The 21,881-nt window shown below is 43.0% G+C and overlaps 1 protein-coding gene across 7 annotated transcripts in view; it reads left to right on the forward strand.

The window, feature by feature from the left end:
- Positions 1-21,881, forward strand: part of RTEL1 (regulator of telomere elongation helicase 1) — a 118,017-nt gene that overhangs the window by 86,496 nt on the left and 9,640 nt on the right. For all 7 annotated transcript variants that reach the window (XM_077832237.1, XM_077832236.1, XM_077832240.1 and 4 more), the window contains 5 exons: positions 1,229-1,324; positions 8,153-8,363; positions 11,535-11,672; positions 12,246-12,362; positions 20,971-21,216. In XM_077832237.1, coding sequence (XP_077688363.1) covers positions 1,229-1,324; positions 8,153-8,363; positions 11,535-11,672; positions 12,246-12,362; positions 20,971-21,216 — 808 coding nt within the window. The remainder of the gene's footprint in view (positions 1-1,228; positions 1,325-8,152; positions 8,364-11,534; positions 11,673-12,245; positions 12,363-20,970; positions 21,217-21,881) is intronic.

Here is a 21,881-nt window from a genome sequence, read left to right on the forward strand (position 1 = left end):
CTATAATTTTCACTCCATGCATCTGAAGAAGTGGGTTTTTTACTCACGAAAGCTTATGCCCGAATAAATCTGTTAGTCTTTAAGGTGCCACCAGACTCCTCGTTGTTTTTGTTTTTACCGCTGTGTTACCTAATCCTGCTCTGACTGACTTTGAAAGGTAAAGTTTCTGCATAACTGCATTAGGTTTTTACTCTTAACATGCTAGGCAGTGTCCTGGTCTGATTTATCTGTTGAAAGGAGGGAACTCAGGGTGCGGGGAAAAATCAAAATAATATTTTTTAACATTTAAATCAACCTTTGATTTTAAAAAAAAAGCCTTATTTGAATTTTCAACCATCTGTCTCAAGATTCAGTTTATAATAAACTATTGTCTTCTGAATAAATAAAATAAATTCAAAAAGTTGAAAAGGATCAATATATTAAGAATTACATATGCTTACAGTTTTCATCATAGTAGATTCATGACCCTGTACTCTACAGTCTGCTTTATGAAACGCTGGAAATACAACTGGCTAAAGACTCTTCATAGCCTGGATTAAGGCATGACTTGCTGGTATTCTTTAAAACTCAAGGCCAGATTCACCCTCATAACCTTTGTGGACACAGAATAGTCCTTGGGAGGGAAAGAAAGCTAAACCATTAAGGAAGAGCACAGTTTCTCTTGATGTGAACTTTTGCAGTTCTCTGTCAGCCAGTTGTCCAGTTCTCTCTCTGCATTGTAAAAGATGTCTATATAGGGAATATTTTGAATTAGTTTTACATACGATGGTCATTTCAAAATAAAATATAAGATTGCGTGGCAGAGAACAATCTCCACAGGTTAGGCTTATTTTCTAATTTCTGTTTCTTTGATATGAGAATCTCTGGAGGAAGTACGAAGGAACAAAAGAGTGGCCTCTGCCTCACTCGCTCACTGTAATGCCATCATAATTTTCTAGTTAGGACCATTCTACACATTCAAATGAATGTGTTCGTCCTCTCTGAACTGCCCCATATATTGTCTTTGTTCATCTGCTTCATTCCCTGTCTTCTGAATCATCCAGTAGGTGAGTGCTCTTCCAGAAACCGAAATTCATCCAACGCTCCATTGACACAGTTTGTCATGATTTGCTTTGTCTCCTTGGAGTCATGTCACTGTGCAGGATTAACTACCTTTATTACAGAAAACGACAAGAAGAGGAAGGGGGGAAACAAAATAAACTAAAGCCTTTTAATGTTGTCTTTACAGGCAAAACGTTTATCAACGCTCTCGCTTCAGTACGAGAAGAGGTTAACAGATGAGCAGAAAGGAGGAAGAAAGAAAATAAGAATAGTCAACAATCTGGTATGTGTTTGTGTTGAACAGTTTATATGAGAGTAGAATCTGAGATTAAAAAGGCTGAGATTGTTTATATGTTTTATAGGCGGTGCAAGTAGCAATGCCTGTAATTAAAGTTGCCCAAAAGTTTCCCTTTTAAGACTCTGTTTCCAATTTCTTATAACTTGGCCAATATTAAACCTAAAAATTTCCAAGATGAGTGTCTGACTCAGATTGAATTTTTGGGATAATTTTCAGCTACAATAGTCCACCCATTTCCAAGAATTAGGTTAGGGGAAAATAAGTTGTTTTGCCCATGTAAAAAACCAAAATCTTACAATCATTGAAGAAGAAAGCTCTAGCACCTCCAGGCTTTGGAGCACGGACTTGAAATTTGGCGGGGATGTCACCCTAGTGTTGGAGATGTGCCTTTTCCATCCGTAGGAAAATATGTCCAAATTTGGACAAGTTATAAGCGTCTGAAAAGTCGGAGTTTGCACAAGTTCAGTAAAGGTTTGTTAGTTTGTGAGCTAAATTTTCTGAAGATTCTGTCTGCACTGAGCGTTCTCGTAGATTCTAAGGCCAATAATGAGCATTGTGATCATCTTCCTGTGTAGCATTGGCCATAGCATTTCACCAAAATAATTCCTGGAGCTGATGCTTTAGACAAATATCCAATCTTGATTTAAAACTGGTCAGTGATGGAGAATTCACCGTGACCCCTGGTAAATTGTTCCCGTAGCTAATTATTCTCAGTTAAAAATTTATGCCTTATTTGCTGTCTGAATTTGTCTAACTTCAACTTCCAGCCACTGGATCATGTTATACCTTTTTCTGCTAAATTGAAGAGCCCTTTATTAAATATTTGTTCCTACGGCTGTCGATTAATTGCAGTTAACTCATGTGATTAACTTTAAAAAAAATTAATCGCACTGTTAAACAATAGAATACCAACTGAAATTAAATATTTTGGATGTTTTTCTACATTTGCAAATATATTTATTTCAATTACAACACAGACTACAAAGTGTACAGTGCTCACTTTATATTATTATTTTTATTACAAATATTTACACTGTAAAAATGATAAATAAAAACCAGTATTTTTCAAATCACTTCATACAAGTACTGTAGTGCAATCTCTTTATTGTGGAAGTGTAACTTACAATTTTTTTGTTACATAACTGCACTCAAAAACAAAACAAATGTAAAACTTCAGAGACTAAAAGTCCACTCAGTCCTACTTCTTGTTCAGCCAATCTCTATGACAAACAAGTTTGTTTACATTTACGGGAGATACTGCTGCCTGCTTCTTATTTACGTCACCTGAAAGTGAAAACAGGCATTCGCATGGCACTTTTGTAGACGGCGTTGCATGGTATTTACATGCCAGATATTCTAAATATTCATATGCCCCTTCATGCTTTGGTCACCATTCCAGAGGACATGCTTCCATGCTGATGAGGCTCGTTAAAAAAATAATGCATTAATTAAATTTGTGACTGAACTCCCTGGGGGAGAATTGTATGTCTCCTGTTCTGTTTTACCCACATTCTGCCATATATTTCATGTTATAGCAGTCTGATGATGACCCAGCACATGTTCGTTTTAAGAACGCTTTCACAGCAGATTTGACAAAACACAAAGAAGGTACCAATGTGAGATTTCTAAAAATAGCTACAGCACTCGACCCAAGGTTTAAGAATCTGAAGTGCTGTCCAAAATCTGACAAGGATGAGGTGTGGAACATGCCTTCAGAAGTCTTAAAAGAGCAATGCTCAGATGCAGAAACTACAGAACCCGAACCACCAAAAAAGAAAATCAACCTTCTGTTGGTGGCCTCTGCCTCAGATGATGAAAATGAACGTGTATCAGTCCACTCTTCTTTGGATCGTTGTCGAGCAGAACCCATCATCAGCATGGACACGTCCTCTGGAATGGTGGTTGAAGCATGAAGGGACATATGAATCTTTAGCGTAGGCTCTAAAGTTTTACATTGTTCTATTTTTGAATGCAGTTATTTTTTTGTACATAATTCTACATTTGTACGTTCAACTTTCATGATAGAGATTGCACTACAGTACTTTTATTAGGTGAATTGAAAAATACTATTTCTTTTGTTTTTTACAGTGCAAACATTTGTAATAAAAATAAATATAAATTGAGCACTGTACACGTTGTATTCTGTTGTAATTGAAATCAATATATTTGAAAATGTAGAAAACATCCAAAAATATTTACATGAATGGTATTCTGTTGTTTAACAGCATGATTAATTGTGCGATTAATCATGATTAAAAAAATTAATCATTTGACAGCCCTGTTTGTTCCACATGTAGATACTTATTGACTGTAATCAAGTGACCCCATAATCTTTTCTTTAAGATAAATAGATTAAACTTCTTCTATCACGGTAGGCATGTTTTCTAATCCTTTAATCATTCTCATGTCTCTTCTTTAAATCCTCTCCAATTTATCAACATCATAAGAACAGCCATACTGGGTCAAATCAATGGTCCATCTAGTCCAGTATCCTGTGTTCTGACAGTGGCCACTGCCAGGACCCCAGAGGGAATGAACAGAACAGGGAATCATCAAGGGATCCATCCCCTGTCGCCCATTCCCAGCTTCTGGCAAACAGAGGCTAGGGACTCCATTCCTAAATTGTGGGCACCAGCACTGGACACAGGATTCCAGCAGTGGTTACACCAGTGCCAAATAGAGAGGTGAAATAACTTCTCTACTTCTACTCGAGATTCCCGTTCATGTATCCAAGGGTCACATTAGCCCTTTTGGCCACTGCATCATGCTGGGAGCTCATGTTCAGCTGATTAGCCACCATGACCCCCACATCTTTTTTTAGTCACTGTTTCCCATGTTAGTATCCCCCATCTTGTAAATATGACCTGCATACTTTGTTCCCAGATGTACACATCTACATTTAGCCATATTAAAATGGTTCCAGCTCCTCACAGATTCTGTGTGCTGATCAGATGGTGTATCCACCTTCCCCCCCAGAGCAACTGTAGCGCAGGGCAGCAGAGACTAAGCGGGACTTTCCCTGCAGCGGCTCCTAGCAGGGACTCTTTGTCGTGCAAGGCATAGGAACTAAGATGTCTCTCCTTAGTTCTCAGTGTTGCTTCCCTACTGACACCCCAGCGGAAACAGCTTGACTCGAGGATGCAGAGTAGTGAAGAACAGAGGGACAAGTGGGAAGAGATGCAGAGCTGGGGGACAAGGGCAGGAGTCTGGGTGGAAGAGAGTTAGGAGCGGGAGCCCCAAGAGAGGTGAGGAGAAAAGCAGGAGCCAGGGTGAGGAATGATGAGAGCAGACGGGGAAGGGGGAGAGAGAGGGGAGCAGGACTGAAAGAACAGGAGCTGAGTGTGTGGGGAAGTATAGGAGCAAGGTTGTCGACACCCAGGAGCTGCGGGAAAGCATCGAGGTACAGAGGGAGTTGCTGGGGAAGGGGGAATAGGAGAAGAGGAGGACAGGGAAAGGCTGAGGGGATCGGGGCAGAAGGGTTTCTAATCTCTAGAGCACAGTCCCCTACCAGACCTGGAACTGAACCCATTATTTCTGAGATTCATCATTCCTTTGCTGTCTGGCAACTAGCTGTGTGTGTCTGGCAAAGTATGTGTCTCCTTCCCCCTCCAGAGGCATGTCCACCAAAGCTAAAGTTATTAGCCACCTTCTGCTACTAGTTATTTCAATTAGCTTGAGTGATAGAGGACTGTGCTATGGGTCTAAAGATCCTAACCCTACTGATGACTCATGTGAGAGTCAATATGGTTCCATATGGTGGAATTTTTGGTTTTGTTTTTTCAATTTTTAAGTTTAAAAAGCCAGGAAATTACATTTAAAAGCCACATTAAATGAACATTAAGGTTTCAAAGTCAAGCAATCAGCTGGTAGGGAATGCCCACATTGAGGTTGCTTGTGAAATCTGAATTAGACCCTCTTGCGAGAGGCTTTATATTATACAGTCTTTAATTACATGCTTACATAATATTTTTTCCACAGGATTCCTACCTCATTTAGTGCACAGGGATTGACAATGGTCTGGGAATGAATCAGGGTTGTGTAGTGAAGGTGGGTGACTGTAGGACCTCTACCTCTTTTGTGCAGACATTTGAAAGGGTGTGTGGTGAAGGAGGCAGCTATCACGTAACTAAAGATTGCGTTATAATGCATATTCAGGTGGGGGGGGGCTGAATTGATGGTACTGCAGTGCCATTGACACCTAACTTTCTCTCCTCCTTATCAAGTGTAGACAGTACTGGGCTCAGTTGAGGATAGGCTGAGATAATTAATGTCAGTAGAAAGGGTGAAGTATTTTGAGGCTCTTCCTGGAGCTTTGAATGCCCATTTAGTAGAGACCATCGTCTCGCCCATTTCAGGATGGCAGGCAACCTCACAGTTCTTTTGCACTGCTCATGGAGGCTCAGATGTCATCCATGACCAGCCGAGACTGGCAGAGAGATTACATGCTAGTTTCACAGATGTAGGCTTAGCCACAGTGAGCCATGCTTTTGTCACCTCAGGGCTGACCTATTGCAGTGCACTCTGAAGGTGACTCAAGAAACTACAGTAGGTTCATCATGCAGCTGTCTGCCTGCAAGGTAGAACAAACTGATATGAGCTCTATACACAGATTATGTATATTTCTGGAGCCCTTTCAAGATACTGATGTTTATCTTCAAAGCCTGAAATGGATTAGGAACTAACTGTTGAAATGACCACCTGTTGCTCCACATCCCACCATGGCAGTTGAGCTCAGGGATGCTGAGCCTGACAGAATCCAGGCTCCAACAGGAATGGAAGCAGGTTGCTTTCAGCAGAGGGCCCTCAGCGGTGGAATTCATAGCTACCTAGATTATGATGAGTCAGTCTTGTAGCCCTCAAGGTGTGATTCAAGACTCATCTCTTTTGGCAGACCTTCTAAGAACAGAGTTGTGCAATGGACCTGGCTGCCTGCCTGCCCTGGAAAGCAATCCACCCAGAGTTCAGTTCCCCTAAAGCACTCACCAGTAATCTGTGAGGAACGGGATTAGAGTTTGTTCCTCTTCCTTGAGGGAGGGAACAGGTGAACATCTAAATTTATGTGAATGACCCCAGATGTTACAGGGATGGGTGTCTTAGGAGCATATATAATAAGAGTCTGGGAAATCTGTTGCATACACAGGTATTGGAATTCCCCAAGGAGTCACCATTTGTTGCCCTAAGGGATATACCCATGGGGAAAGGCTTATGAGGAAGGGGTATATTAAAATATACTGCAGGCATTCTGTTTTGATTTATGAGCACACTATGATTCAGACCCAATTAATACAGCTGCTGTCATAGAATAACTAGGGGACTGCCAACAGAAATATAAGTTATATCCTTAGGAAAATCCCTACTGTGTTCCGCAGTACAAGCCTGTCTCCTGAAATTCCTGCTTCCATTCTGGAGTTACAATGGCCAAGCATTAAACCAGGGGTGGGCAAACTTTTTGGCCTGAGGGCCACATCTGGGAATAGAAATTGTATGGCGGGCCATGAATGCTCACAAAATTGGGGTTGGAGTGCGGGAGCGGGAACGAGGGGGGCGGGGTGAGGGCTCAGGGGTGGGGCCAGAAATGAGGAGTTCAGGATGTGGAGGGGGATGGGGTGCGGGGGGGGAGTGAGGGTTCCGGTTGGGGGTGTGGGGGCTGGGGATGAGGTGTAGGAGGGTGCTCTGGGCTGGGATCGAGGGGCTGGGAGGGAGGGAGGGGGATCAGGGCTGGGGCTGGGGGTTTGGGTGCAGAGGCAGGCTCAGAGGTGCAAGCTCCAGATGGCGCTTATCTCAAGTGGCTCCCAGAAGCAGCAGCATGTCCCTTCTCTGGCTCCTACACGGAGGTGCAGCCAAGCGGCTCTGCATGCTGCCTCGTCCGCAGGCGCTGCCCCTGCAGCTCCCATTGGATGCGGTTCCCAGCCAATGGGAGCTGCGGAGGCGGCTCTTGGGGTGGGGGCAATGTGCAGAGCGGAGTGCCCTGGCTGCCCCTACGTGTAGGAGCCGGAGGGGGGCCGTACCGCTGCTTCTGGGAGCCGCATGGAGCAGCCCCAGACCCTGCTCCTTGGCTGGAGCGCCAGAGGAGGGCAAGCCCCAGACCTCACTACCCAGTGGGAGCTTGAGGGTCAGATTTGGCTCACGGGCCGTAGTTTGCCTATCCTTGCATTAAACCCTACCAGCAATGATATCCCATCCGGTGGAGAAGCACGGGACAGGCAGGGAAGGATCATCCCAGTTTTCAGTGGGGGGCCTTTGGGAGAACTTCCTCTTCCAAAATAACTGTTTTTAGATGGCTGGTTTGGGACATTTTTCAAATTCCCTGCTTTTCGTGATTGAGGAAATAAGTTTTACAATGCTAGATTCATCTCATTGCCTTGCTTGCGTGTGTGTGTGTGTGTGAGCATCCTAAAGTAACCAAGATGAGCTAAGTTCCATCTGTTTCACGGAACCCATGCTTTGCACACACAGAGGATGGCTAAATTCTCCCAGGGAGCTGTGAATTTCCAGCAGACGGACACAACTGGGTTTGTGTTCCCTTCTGCAGCACTGAAACTTGTTTATCAGGAGATGGTGCATTAGTAATGCACGTTTCTGAGCAACTACCATTGCTTATAATGGAGTTAACAGGATGTTAGTCACTAAGAAGCACTGCATTATGTTCTGTGCTGTGTAGTTAACTCATGTCAACTTTATTGATGATGACCGTTCTGCATCTACTTGAGGTGCTGTATGTTGAAACGAAGTTCCTGGGTTTACTTCTTCCCATTTCAATTAATCTCTCCAATGCATCCCATTTACCGAAAAACTTTGGTGTCCTCTTTGCAGCAAGCTGACAAAGTAGCAGACCCTGCTGAGCCAAAGAAGACCAGGGCCACATTGTTCATTGCAACAGTAAAGCAAGCCCTGAGCCAGTTACACTATGATCTCTTCTCAAAGGCTCTGCAGCAATACAAGAGGACTGATGACTTCAAAGCCATGTTATCACAAATGAGCTCTCTTTTCATGGAGGACCAGAAAAAGCATATCCTGCTGCGAGGTATGGTGGTCTCCCTGAATGTATCCTATGGGACACAGGTATTTTTCTTGGGATCTTGTCCCAAAGCAAGCACTTCTATGTGAAATACAATGCAGAAAAATTCATTAATAATTCTTAGCATTTTTATAGGGCTTTACATTTTCAAAGCGCTGTACAAACATTAGTCCACCTAGCCATTACAAGTTAGCTTATATATTAAAACAGGCCTTCTGGTTACATGAAATAAAACCAACAGTTTACATTGTTAGGGAATTTATGCTTTTCATGCACAGCTAATACATGTATAGACTTTGATATCGATAGTCCCACCATAGATCTGGATTAAGATAATATTTCCTAAGACTGTGTGATTGTGAGAAATTGATTGTGTGCGTTGGGGTGGTTTGATGTTAGAATTGAAAGTGACATTAGAGCTGTGGAGACTGTCTTGTTGGGTAATGATGGTGATTGGGATGTGTAAAGCATGTCACTATGAGGTTAGCATGGATAGTAATTTTGGTTTAACAGATGATTTTCTTGATTTTTGATGATTGTGTTGATAGGAAGTGGACCTGAGCTACCTTAATTCTACGCTGAAGTTTTTCATGTTAGAATTTCCATGTTTTTTTACTGATCTTATTTAACAGCTTTTAAAACAGGAATGGGAGGGGACTGGCTGGTTGGGTAGTGGGTAAATGATATGGGCAGCTACTGTGGAAAGGGAGCTGGAAAGGAAGGCTGGTGAGCTGACCAGCATGGCTCACTGCTGAATACCTATCAATCCTGTACTGGCATTTGTTTTTAATATGTCATACATTATAATAGCATCATAATACACCTGCAGCATAGCACAAGGCTGAAGCCCATGAGTCCTGGCAGCCCATGAGAAATTATGTTGTATTGTTCTAGAACATGCCCTGGATTGTTGTTAATGTCTCAGAATGAGAGTTGGTATCAATGTATTTTTAAGCATTGTGAAACTTTGATTTCTTAGCCATTGCTGTGAATAAGAGAAGTTACTATTTTAGGTCAATTGAAAGCAAGAATTAGTGGTTTTGAAGGAATGTGTGACTGAGATGATGGTGAGAGGCAGAATCTGCTCTGGGAAGATGCAATAGAGGTCTTCTGTGGAATTTTTTTAAATTCCAGTGCTTTACATTTGAGTTGATGATGTTCATATCTTCCTCATATGCTCTAGCGAGTTATTTGTTTTTGTGGTTCTTTTTCCTTTGGACAAAATATTCTTTTAAATCCAAAACACTTATCAGCTGATTCTGACTCTGTTGCTGTCACTTACACTTGCTTTTCTCCAAAACACAATAACCTTTTCAAGCACAATAAGAATAGTCAATGTTACAGTAAATCTCAGGTTTTTCAACTTTTGATTTCCTAACTAATAGTTCATTCATGTCCCCCACACTTCACTGTTTTTTAAATCAGAAATAGGGGAAATAGGGGAACAGATGACTGGTCTAAGGGAGTCTCCAGCCTGTGCTCTTTTACTTTTCTAACATCATGATTAGTCAGGGAAGCAATTGAGGGCACAGGACTATGAGTGGGGAAACCTGGGTTTTATTCCCCGGTCTGCTGATGACTTGCTGTATGATCATGGGCATGTGACTTAACCATTCTCTCTGCCTTAGGGCTTGTACACTATATAAAATTAAGTTGACATACAGTCACAGCAGTAATTAAAACAATAGTTCATGTCTGTACTTGCTCCTTATGTCAGCAGTGCACATCCTCACCAGGAGAGTTTACACTGACTGAAGTGGGGCATTGTGGGACACTGACAGCTGGAGCCCAGCAGCCCAGAAGCTGACAGCCTCAGCTGTAGGCACGGAGATCACAGCTGCGACCCCTACCCCAACAGCCCAAGCAGTCAGCCTGGTGTGGGCTCACAGCTGTTAGCCCCCCGCCCCCGTGCTGGCAGCCCCAGCTGTGATCCCAAGGGGGGCTCAGTTTCACAGCAGGGAGCTTACCAGCAGTGAAATTGACATTCTTGTCAGTTTCACGGCTGTTGTTTCACATTTCTGCTCTGGGTCCTGCTGTCAGCCTGCAGGGGGATCCTTTCCCCCCCAGTCCTTCTCCAGGAGGTAGCCGCTGGGCTCTGGGCTGTCAGCGCCGGGCGTCGGGAGGCAGAGCTCTTGCTGTGAGCCCCATTGCTGGGGCTGACAGCTGCGAGCCCTGTTGTTGTCTCTTCTTGAGGAATTGGGAGTGAAGGAGGGAGGACAGCCCGAGCCCCCTGTCCCTGCTGCCTCTTCCTGTTGAGGGACTGAGAGGGGGAGAAGAGCCCAAATCTGGGCAGCAGCTAGGCTTGGGCTCTCCCTCCGCAATCTATCACCAGGAGGCAGTAACAGCTCTAAGCCTGTGCCCTGCTGACAGCTCGGCCTGTCAGCTCCGGGGGTGGGATGGGGAGGGCTCCAGCTGTCAGCCCCCTTGGCTAACACGGACACTGTCGCCCTAGGTACGTTGACATAAGCACTATGCCTCTCATGGAGGTGGATTTACTATGTCTATGTAAAAAGAAAAGGAGTACTTGTGGCACCTTAGAGACTAAGAAATTTATCTGAGCATAAGCTTTTGTGAGCTACAGCTCACTTCATGTCTATGTAGCTGGCCACTTACTTTGATAGAAGCAGCATTGTGGTGTAGCTGCCTTAGGTCGACCTATCTCTGTAGTGTAGACCAAGCCATAGTTTCTTCACCTTTTTGTAAAGTGTTTTGAGCTCAAGAAGTGAGAAGTACTATATAAGCACTTAGTAGTAATAGCTGCAGTAACAGAGTTTTTTCAGTGAGTCCATATCATTTTATAAATATGTGCAACTGTGACATAGGATAAAATTTTCAAAAGCACCAAAGTCCCATTTTCAAAAGTGACTTAGGCATGAAAGAGCCTGCATTTCATTGAGAGTAAATGGATTTGGTCTCTTAAGTGCCTCAGTCACTTTTGAGAATGGAAATTAGGTGCTTCGTATGGCTCCAAAGCTTGTCTCTCTCGCCAACAGAAGTTGGTCCAATAAAAAATGTTAACCTCACCCACCTTTTCTTTTAGGCTCCTAAATCAGATTGAAAATTTTACCTTGTGTCTGAACTGCAAGTCCTGCCAGCATCAGGTGTCTGTGGAATTTTGTGTGTGTTGGGATGTATAAACTGCATGTGTTAACTTCTTTCCTCTTTCTTTAATGAAAGAATTTTACCAGTTTGTTCGACCTCAGCATAAAAAGCAGTTTGATGAAGCATGCTGTAGTCTGACTGGAGTGGGCTGTGGCTACAAACCTGAGCACAGCCTCCTGCGCGAGGAGAGAGAGGTGTTGGCCAAGAAGGCAGGTGAGGCACATATAGCTGAGTGCTTTAATAGATGTTTTCCATCAACTCAAAAGCACTGGTAATAAATCTGCATCAACTGATTTCCAGGACTGTGTAAGCTGTATCCCTCCATGAGATATAGAAGGTGGAAGTTAGAGCATGTGTGTGTTGTTAACTTTTTTTTTAAACAGAAAGTTAATTAACCTGGAGGCTGAAACACAAATCCTGCCAATCTGGAGGGGCTTTGTTCTTCTTAGTGTGAGACACTGCAAATAAGGCAATGCCTGCTGTGTGTGTGATGTTTTTCATTACAGTTAGATAAAATACACAGGGTTTGACTATGCCATCCTGAAACCCAGGAAAGCTTTGTGACTGCAGAAGGAGGGGATCATGGGGGTGGGAGGGTTGATATTCATCCTCCTGGTCCTCTCTTCACCAAAAAAATGCACCTGGTGGTTTCCAGGTGCAGTAGTTGAGGAGAGAGGTACTAGGAAATTCCAGGTTTCTGATCGTTCTATGAACAGCTTTCCACGTATCTTCCAAGCTCCCCAGCCTTCAGAAGTTCACTGTTCACTGACTAGTTTAATTTAATAGGGGAAAAGCAGTGTCTGCAGAAAACAGCATTCTCAGAGGGTTCATCCAGTCAGCTAAACTCCCAGCTACACCTGAACAAGGGAGGATCCCACCTGACCTCTGGGCTGAATAGAACAGGTACGCTTTCCATAAAGAAAATAGCAATGCAGATTCCCTGTTTGATTATTTTCTTGCGCTCCCCTGTTGTCTGTCAATATCCATCTGTGATTTCTTGTCTTACAGTTAGAATGTAAGCTGTCTGGGGGAGAGGCCATCTTTTTGTTCGGTTTGTACAGCACCTAGCGCAAGGGGGCCTCGTGCATGATTGGGGATCTTAAGTACTTTGGCAATACAAGCAAACAATAAGTTGTGTCGAGTGGAAATGGATTTTGAGGCCTCTAAAATATGCTAGTGTTGTATAAAATGAAACACCAAGCACGTGATTTCAATTAAGTGTATGTGCCGGTATAACCACCTAAAGTCAGAAGTTTGAGTTAAGAGTGTGTCTTTGCACCTGATTTCCTCCAGGGTGGGAAACGTGATCTGAGCACAGGAACCGTTAACCTTCCAGCCACTCAGCAGCCCATCTGTTTTTCCAGGCTTTCAAGAAGAGAGCAATTTAGGAGGGGTGGGTTAAATGAAGCTGGTTAGGAAGGTGCCACTGACAGCCTGGCCAGCGGGTGGCTGAAGGTCTGGCTAGAACAACACGAATGATGTGTTGTGATCAGCACTCTCTCTGCGAGGGCTGATGGATCCAGGTGATAAAGGTTAGGAAGGAAAGGCTGAGGGGTATTCATATTTTGGTAGTGGTATTTTATTTGTAAATATGTGTGTCCATGGGGTTCAGGGTGCACTCCAGACCAGTGAGAGGTTGTCACCCTTTACTCTGTAACCCTGAGGGCCTCACAGTGCCTTGGTACAGTAGCTCCCAGCCTGAGACGCTCACAGTCAGCAACAAGCATGCAGCTCACACGCTGAGTGTCTGTGTGCTCCCAGTCCCTGATTTTCCCAAAAATGTGTGCTCTACAATGTCCAGCCCTCTGCTGGACAGTTCAGAGAAATAATAAGGTTATTTTGTTTCTTAAAGCAGATCACAACTTATTAACTTAACTGGGGTAAATACACCCTTTCCTTCAAACACAGCACTGAGTTGGTTTATAGTAAAAATAAAACACATTTATGGAGATAGTAAGTGGTGCCAATTAAAAGGAATAAAAGTAGAGATGGTTACAAGCAAGTAAAAGTGAAAACACACCTCTAAAAGTCTAAAACTTAATCTAACGAGGAACAGACTTTGTTCAAGATGGTTTCTCTCAACGATCTTCCTTCTTCCCAACCATGGCTGACTTTCCCTCAGACAGGACCTTTCACAGAAGTACAAGGTTCTGGCTTCCCTTGTCTTCCTAGGTGAAGGATCATTGCCTAAGCAGATTTCTCACCTATATTCAGTTTTCAGAGACTTCAGAACCCCTCCCGCCCCTTGGTTGAAGGACCCATCTTTCTCAGCTTGCAAGAGCTTTGTTACCTTGTCTGTCTAGTGATGGGTGCCAAAGATGGCGGCTGCTTCAAGGAGTGTCCCTGTGGGTGCTCCACTTAAGGTGAATCTGCACCTCTGCACTTGTAATCGGAGATTTTTAGCAGCAGTGCCTGGTTGGGTCTCACAAGCACTGTCCCCATCTTGCGCTGCCTAAGTCAGTTACATAGTGCTGTGCGACCAACTCCGCTCAGTTCCTTCTCTACTGCCCTCGGTTTGATGGCGTACTTAGCAGCACTTCTGTGCTTTAGCTTTCTCTGGTTTTAACTTTACAATATTAGTTGGTTAGTTAGCAGTAGTTAGTTAATATTAGTACTTAGTTCATCGTTACTTACCCTTCCCTGTTTATTTTCTTTTAAAAAACCCACCTTTTTTTCTTATCGTAGGAATTTAAGTTTCAGTTGTTAGGACACCCCTTGGTGTAGCATGGGTACCCTCCATCATGGGAGAAACCATACTTTGAGGGGCATGCCCAGCTTCCTGGGTTTTAAACATTGCCTCACTTGCGGTTCCTCACTCCCCGTCTCTGATGGGCACTCACAGTGTGTCTGCTGCCTTGACGAGACACACTTCAAAAGTGCGCCCACTGCCACAACTTGAAACCCTGTGCCAGGAAGGTGAGAGACTTACAGCTAAAACTTCTTGTGATGGAGAAGTTTTACGCTACACATCCAATCTGGGATCACAGACCCCTCCAGGGCAATGGTTTCCTACGGTCGCATCTGACAGAGGGTCTTCTCCACGCTCTCCGGGGAAGGAGCATTCTGCCAAGAAGGCGGCAAAGAAGCGAGTTTTGACTTCCCCTCCTCGAGAATCTGCCAAAAAGCGGTGTTCCCTGACTTGATAGTTCCCATCGATACCGACCGCACAGAGACCTTCACCTCTGAGGTCGTGGAACCATCCAGTACCAGGGGTATCTCACAAATAAAAGAACCTAGGCAGGCTGGCTCAGAAAAAGGCAGTAAGAGGAGACCTACACTCCCGACCTCAGTACCATCAGAGCTGCTCAAACATGCAACACCAAGCATCTTGACAACACTACAGATGATGGTACCACCTTCTGCTCTGCAGTACATAGCGCACGAAAGGCATCGGTACCACCAACAACACTTTCTCTGGTATCAGTGCTGTTAGTACTGCAACTGTTTCTCCACCACAAAGATCTTCTGGTCTCCTCGCAACCAGAATCTCCACTCCTCGGTACCGAGCCATCTTACTACACCACCCAGATCAGCTCCTCCTTTATCTAGTGATGAGGATGAAGGTGAAATCTACTCCTCCCATCATTCCTTGCCTATCCATGCAGCTACTAGACCAGGTCTACCAGAACACGATAAATATCATCCAGGACCTGTACCAGTCTTTAAGGAACAAGGCTGGTACAGGCACCCATGGATGCCACTACCCATGCCATTTCTACCAGTGCAGCCTTAAGAACATAAGAACGGCCATACTGGGTCAGACCAAAGGTCCATCTAGCCCAGTATCCTGTCTTCCGACAGTTGTCAATGCCGGGTGCCCCAGAGGGAATGAACAGAACAGGTAATCATCAAGTGACCTATCCCTGTCTCCCATTCCCAGCTTCTGGCAAACAGAGGCTAGGACGCCATCCCTGCCCAGCCTGACTAATAGCGACTGATGGACCTGTCCTCCAAGAATTTATCTTGTTCTTTTTTGAGCCCTGTTATAGTCTTGGTCTTCACAACATCCCCTGGCAAAGACTTCCACAGGTTGACTGTGCGTTGTGTGAAGAAATACTTCCTTCTGTTTGTTTTTAAACCTGCTCCCTATTAATTTCATAGTTCTTGTGTTATGAGAAGGAGTAAATAACACTTCTTTATTTACTTTCTCCATATCAGTCATGATTTTATAGACCTCTATCATATCCCCCCTTAGTCATCTCTTTTTCAAGTCGAAAAGTCCCAGTCTTATTTCTCTCTCCTCAAACGGAAGCCATTAATACCCCTAATAATTTTTGCTGGCCTTTTCTGAACCTATTCTAATTCCAATATATCTTTTTTGAGAGGGGGCAACAACATCGGTGCACAGTATTCAAGATGTGGGCATATCGTGGATTTATATGGAAGCAATATGATATTTTTTGTCTTATTATCTATCCCTTTCTTAATGATTCCCAACATTCTGTTCCCTTTTTTGACTGCCACTGCACATTGAGCGGATGTTTTCAGAGAACTATCCACAATGACTCCAAGATCTCTTTCTTGAGTGGTAACAGCTAATTTAGACCCCATCATTTTATATATATATATATCGTTGGGATTATGTTTTCCAGTGAGCATTACTTTGCGTTTATCAACATTGAATTTCATCTGCTGTTTTGTTGCCTGGTCACCCAGTTTTGAGAGACCCTTTTGTAGCTCTTTGCAGACTGCCTGTGACTTAGCTATCTTGAGTAGTTTTGTATCATCTGCAAATTTTGCCACCTCACTGTTTACTCCTTTTTCCAGATCATTTATGAATATGTTGAATAGGACTGGTCCCAGTACAGACCCATGGGGGACACCACTATTTACCTCTCTACATTCTGAAAACTGACCATTTATTCTTTCCCTTTGTTTCCTATCTTTTAGCCAGTTACCAATCCATGAGAGGACCTTCCCTCTTATCCCAGGACAGCTTACTTTGCTTAAGAGCCTTTGGTGAGGGACCTTGTCAAAGGCTTTCTGAAAATCTAAGTACACTATATCCATTGGATCGCCCCTGTCCACATGCTTGTTGACCCCCTCAAGGAATTCTTCTTTTTTGTTTAGCCACGGTGACTCTTTTTTGTTTCTCTTACTATGTTTTTAAATTTGGGGTATACATTTAAGTTGAGCCTCTGTTATGGTGTCTTTAAAAAGTTTCCATGCCGCTTGCAGAGATGCCACTTTTGGTGGCAGAGGCTGTGAAACAAAGGGGCAGACAACATCACTCCAGAACCACCCCTTATGATGGACTGGAAGAGCTTAGACTTTTTGGACATAAGGCCTACTCGTCAGCAACCCTACAATTTGGGATTACCAATTCTGAAGCATTGATGGCCAAATATATTTACACTAATTATTCAAAAATATCTAAATTTATTTTTCTACCCAAGGACAAAAAAGAGCAATTCGAAGTAACCATCTCAGAAGGCCACCTTCTTGCTCGAACTGCCTTAGAGGCCTCACTGGACTCGGCAGACACGGCAGCACGTTCCATTGCCACATCCATGATAATGTAACAAGCTTCCTGGCACCACCTCACTGGGTTCCCCAAAGTGGTACTATATGCCATCGAGGATTTTCCATTCGAGGTCCCGAAGCTGTTTGCATCCAAGATAGATGAGTCACTTCACTCCTGGGGAACCCTCAGATCCTTGGGCATTTATATACCTTCCCAAAATTAAAAACAAGAGAAGTATTACCCAGCGCAAAGAACAAGATCCGCGCCCTACTCCCAACTTCAGAGTCAGTATGGCCCACAGAGGCGGAGACCACTCCCTTCTGAGCCCTCTGTGTCTCAACAACCTCTCTCCAAACAGCAGGGGTTGAGGGTTTGGTCGAGGACCCAAGATACCTCCCACATTTTCAAGTGTTGGAACCATCCACAACTACTCATCCATTTGGAGACTGACTGATCCCATTCCACCCAGCTTGGCAGATCATCACGTCAACCAAATGGGTACTAGAAATCATTGAGACTGGTTATTCCGTCCAATTTACCTCCATCCCCCTCATCCACCCTCCCTCCCCATCCCTCTTCAGGGACCCTTCTTACAAACATCTGCTACAACAGGAATTAAGCCATCTCATACACCTGGGCGCAGTAGAACCCGTACCAACACAACACAGAGGGAAGGGTTTCTACTCCCATTATTTTCTAACCCAGAAAACAACTGGAGGATAGAGGCCCATTCTCGATTTAAGATTCAACAAGTTTGTGACGACCCTACAATTCAGGATGGTCACGCTAGCAACGATAATTCCGGCACTAGAACAAGGGGGCTGGTTCTCGGCCCTTGACCTCCAGGACATATATTTCCACCTAATGATACATCCTTCACACAGGAGGTGTCTCAGATTTGTTCTGGGAAAAGATAATTACCAGTACAAAGTACTTCCTGTCAGATTATCCACTGCTCCATGGTTATTTTCAAAAGTTCTTATGGTAGTGACTGCCCACCTCTGCCAACAAGGGGTCCATAATATTCCACTATTTGGATGATTGCTTACTCAAAGCATCGACTTGAGAAGAGGCACTAAAGACAGTGGCTCTAAGTCTTCAAATAAACAAACAACATTCAACACTCACACCGGCAAGGCTCCACCTGAAGGCAGGGCTGTTCCATGGCTTCGAGACAGTGAAATGACCTGTTCAGAGGAGGTAAGGGACGTTCTCTTAAACAGCAGACCACCTATTATTCAACATGCTTACCCACACAAATGGAAGGGATTCAATACATGGTACCGAACTAGACAAATTATGGCAACTTTTTCCACTTTACCAGTGGTACTGGACTATATACTGGAACTTAACAGATCGGGCCTTTCTGGGAGAGGCAATCATGCCATTCCACCATGAAGAGGACAGGTTCTCCATCTTCTCCCACCCAACCACTAAACACTTTCTCAAGGCTCTTCACAACCTTTACCCTGTAATACGAGCCCCCATTCCGTTATGGGACCTCAATCTGGTGCTGCTACTGAAAACCTCTGATTACAAGTGCAGGCACGTAGATTCACCTAAAATAGAGCACCCACAGTAAGAAGAACCTCCGTTACTACACGGAGTAACCTTCTCTTCTATCTTCCAAAGTTCAGTTACCTTGTTTCAAGAGACAGGATAACCTCATGCTGTTCTTCCCTTCTTGTGGGCTTCCCATTCCCCTGCATGGAAATAGGGCTTCCATTGTTTTGATTGCACCATGCTTAATTTAGATAGAAGATAGGTAGATACCTTTTTTCCTGTCTGGAAGGGAACCTGTTTCTCCCTGTTTTGTCACAGGCTTTAAAGCATAATATCATTTAAGTATCAATATTTCCTCCTATAGTGTTAATACAGATGTTTCATGATGACATTAATCATCAGTGTCATTAGTTTTTAGAAGACCTCACTCTATAAACTTTTATAATATAATAATATTGTATACAATCAGTTGGTTCAGTTCCCCACCCCTATCTTTATAGACCAGTAAACCTTTAAAATAGATTATTTTGAAGGCTATACCTCAAAGTAAAGTTTATTCAGGCTGTGAGGAAGGTAAATTGGAGTCTGGTGGTGAAAGAAGCTCCATGCTCTTTCTCCCCCACTGGTGTGCAGGAAAAGAACAACTTGCATTTTAGCAGTCTCCTCCCCTTGTTAGTTGGATGGCTCAGTTTATTGCTTATACATATGTTGAGATAAATCCACCTTTCTTTGTCTGAAGCAGACTGTGCTTGTGCATTGTTTGCCAAACACCTTTTAAGAATATAATTCTAGCACCTATTCATAACTTTTCATACATACCCTGTGCATCATCAGGCAAGAATTTTAACGATCAGTGAGTTGTTAGTTTTCCAATGATATCTAACATGCCACCTTTTAGATACAGATTATAACAACAGTGTGCTAGGTGTGATGAGTACATCAGGCCTGACCAGACCTGCTGACGCGGAGTACTAACCACAAATGGGCCTCAGCGTCACAGCATGTGCCTAGAGCAAAAAGTTAGGCTTATATTTTTCAGAAATGCAGATTAGTAAATGTATTAATGTAGTTGCGTCGTGTTTTTTGCACCTATCCCTCTGGCCTTATTTTCTGCAACATTTATCTCTGAACGTCAGTGGCTCAGTGTAGATCTGATTAAAGTGCTATTCCTGAAATCAGCTGGGAATTTCTTGGAGAAATGAATAGGGTAACTCTTCCTATCGCTGCTTGTAAGCTTAGCTCATGCAAGCTAAACTCCTTTTTAACTGCCCTCTGAACGTGGTCCTTAGCAGTAATCAGTGACTATACCTGTTAAATGTTAACATTGTACAGCATTTTAAAGAGTAAAGAATAGTTCAAGACTTTGTAATCATCGTCCTGCAAAGAGCAGCTGACATTTCTTGGAAAGCTTTAAAAGAATTTAATTTATGAAGCAATTCTAGTTTTCTTGGTTCCTATTTCCTTCTCTCCTGTATTTTTAGGGACATTTGTATGAGAACAGGATCATTGTTTTCATGATATGGTTATCTCCTGTTGATTAAGTCTCACTTGAGTTCATAGATCTCTGTGACATTATAGGAATGTTTGATGGCTCCAAGGCTTTGGGGGAAACAAGCAGTTGGAATAGAAGAACCATTAATAAACAACTCCAGTTTTCATACACGTGTCCCCAGTATTAAAAAAAAGTTACTACATTTCTCTATTATCTAGGTTACCCCCTAAATAGAATGTTTCCTTATGAGGGAGGGTGTCAGATGATTCCAGGATATGCAGTGATGTAAAAAGATACTGTTTACAAAATTCCCACCATGCTCTGTAGCCACATTCACTTCTTTCCACGCCCTCCCGCTTCAGGAAACTGAGTTGGGTCCCTTCCTTTTCAAAGATCATTTCAATTTTTGTTCTGCAGTTTAAAAAAAAAAAGTTTTTAAAAGTTATTTGTCAACCTGTGGCCACTTAAGAACTTGAAACTGTCAATTGGCATTGTGCTGAAATAAAAACCACAGCTTTATTTCTGTAGACAGCACAATGGCCTGTCAATCAAAGAGCACTCCTTTGGACTGCAACAAAATACACTTCATTATGTGGTTAAAAGAATGGTGTTAGCTGCTTTGACCTTGATCAGGTTTGTACTCTCTATTGCATATGGTGCTGTGTTTTTTAAAATTTTGAAATAATTATTCCCTTTTGATGATGATTTCCTATTTGGCAAATGTTATTTTTTTCTCACTTTGTTTCCTGGGTGAGGATAAATCCTATGCTTGTTAAATGAATTAAGCTTTTTTTCTTGCTTCCTTGGCATGCCAGCACTGTTTATTAGCACAGCTATTTGGAAGATTGCTACTTTCTGCCTAAGGGAAAACACAAGGCATTGTTTTAGTACTGATCTCACACATTGTGGCTGTTGTAGCTTTTGCTAATTTTCCATTGATTTAACAGATTCCTAGAATATGCAGGCAGGGTACAAGAATCCAAACTATATGTCTCCCTTAAAAATGCTAGTTTGTGCTTCCCAAAGCGTTGATAATGTATGTTCTCTCTCAGGAGACAACCACACCCATATCCCTAAGGAGGACCCTGAAGAGGCATCATACTCTCTCAGACAGGACCATCATGAGCTAGTCAGGGCTACATATCTCAATGATCTGAAAAATGCTTTGGACAAAAACAGTTACAGCCGCTTCTGTGCAGCGCTATCAGCATATAAGAAGACTGATGACTATGATGCTATGGTGTTGGTGATAGCTGCCCTCACCACTGAGAAGCCAGAGTACTTTCACCTCCTGCAACGCAAGTATTTTTATTGAATTTTTTTGTTTTTAGAAAGAGATGTAGGTGCTGTGGTCCTGTCCCTCATACACCCCAGATGTACACTAAACTCTCACTGATTGGCATAAATTGGTGTGCAAACTCTATCCTTCTTTTGAACTTATTAGCACTGATGGAACACATTGCATCTCTTCTCTCTGTGTTCAGCACTCTGGGCAAATGGGACTTCCTGAATAAAAGTGTTAGCCAAATCCAGATAATTTTGAAGTTATAAAATTGGGCACTGCTTCCATTTGTTCTGATTACACTCAGTTCCTGAAGAAACCTAAAACTGAGTTAATACTTCCACAACTATACACACTTCCTCCAGATGTGCTTCTTTCACTTGTATGATTTCATTGCATTATTTTCCTTTTATCTGCAAGGGCTGCTCTTTAGAACAAGTGATTCTGGTGATTCAGCTTTTAGGGATAGACACACTCACTTTTTTCCCCTCACGTCTTTACATGGACACAGTTAAGGAATTTTGTCATGATTAACACTCTTTATTTACCATTATTTATAATAGACCTTTAGAATCTTGAAACTCACATTTATTTCCTTACAACAAATTTTTTGCTTCCTGCCCATCACATGTGCCGGTTTGTTGTTGTAGAGTTTCTCATTATGTCCTAGGCTGCTGGCAC

The sequence above is a fragment of the Eretmochelys imbricata genome, chromosome 13 (assembly GCF_965152235.1).
Source record: "Eretmochelys imbricata isolate rEreImb1 chromosome 13, rEreImb1.hap1, whole genome shotgun sequence".
Taxonomy (NCBI): Eukaryota; Metazoa; Chordata; order Testudines; family Cheloniidae; genus Eretmochelys; species Eretmochelys imbricata.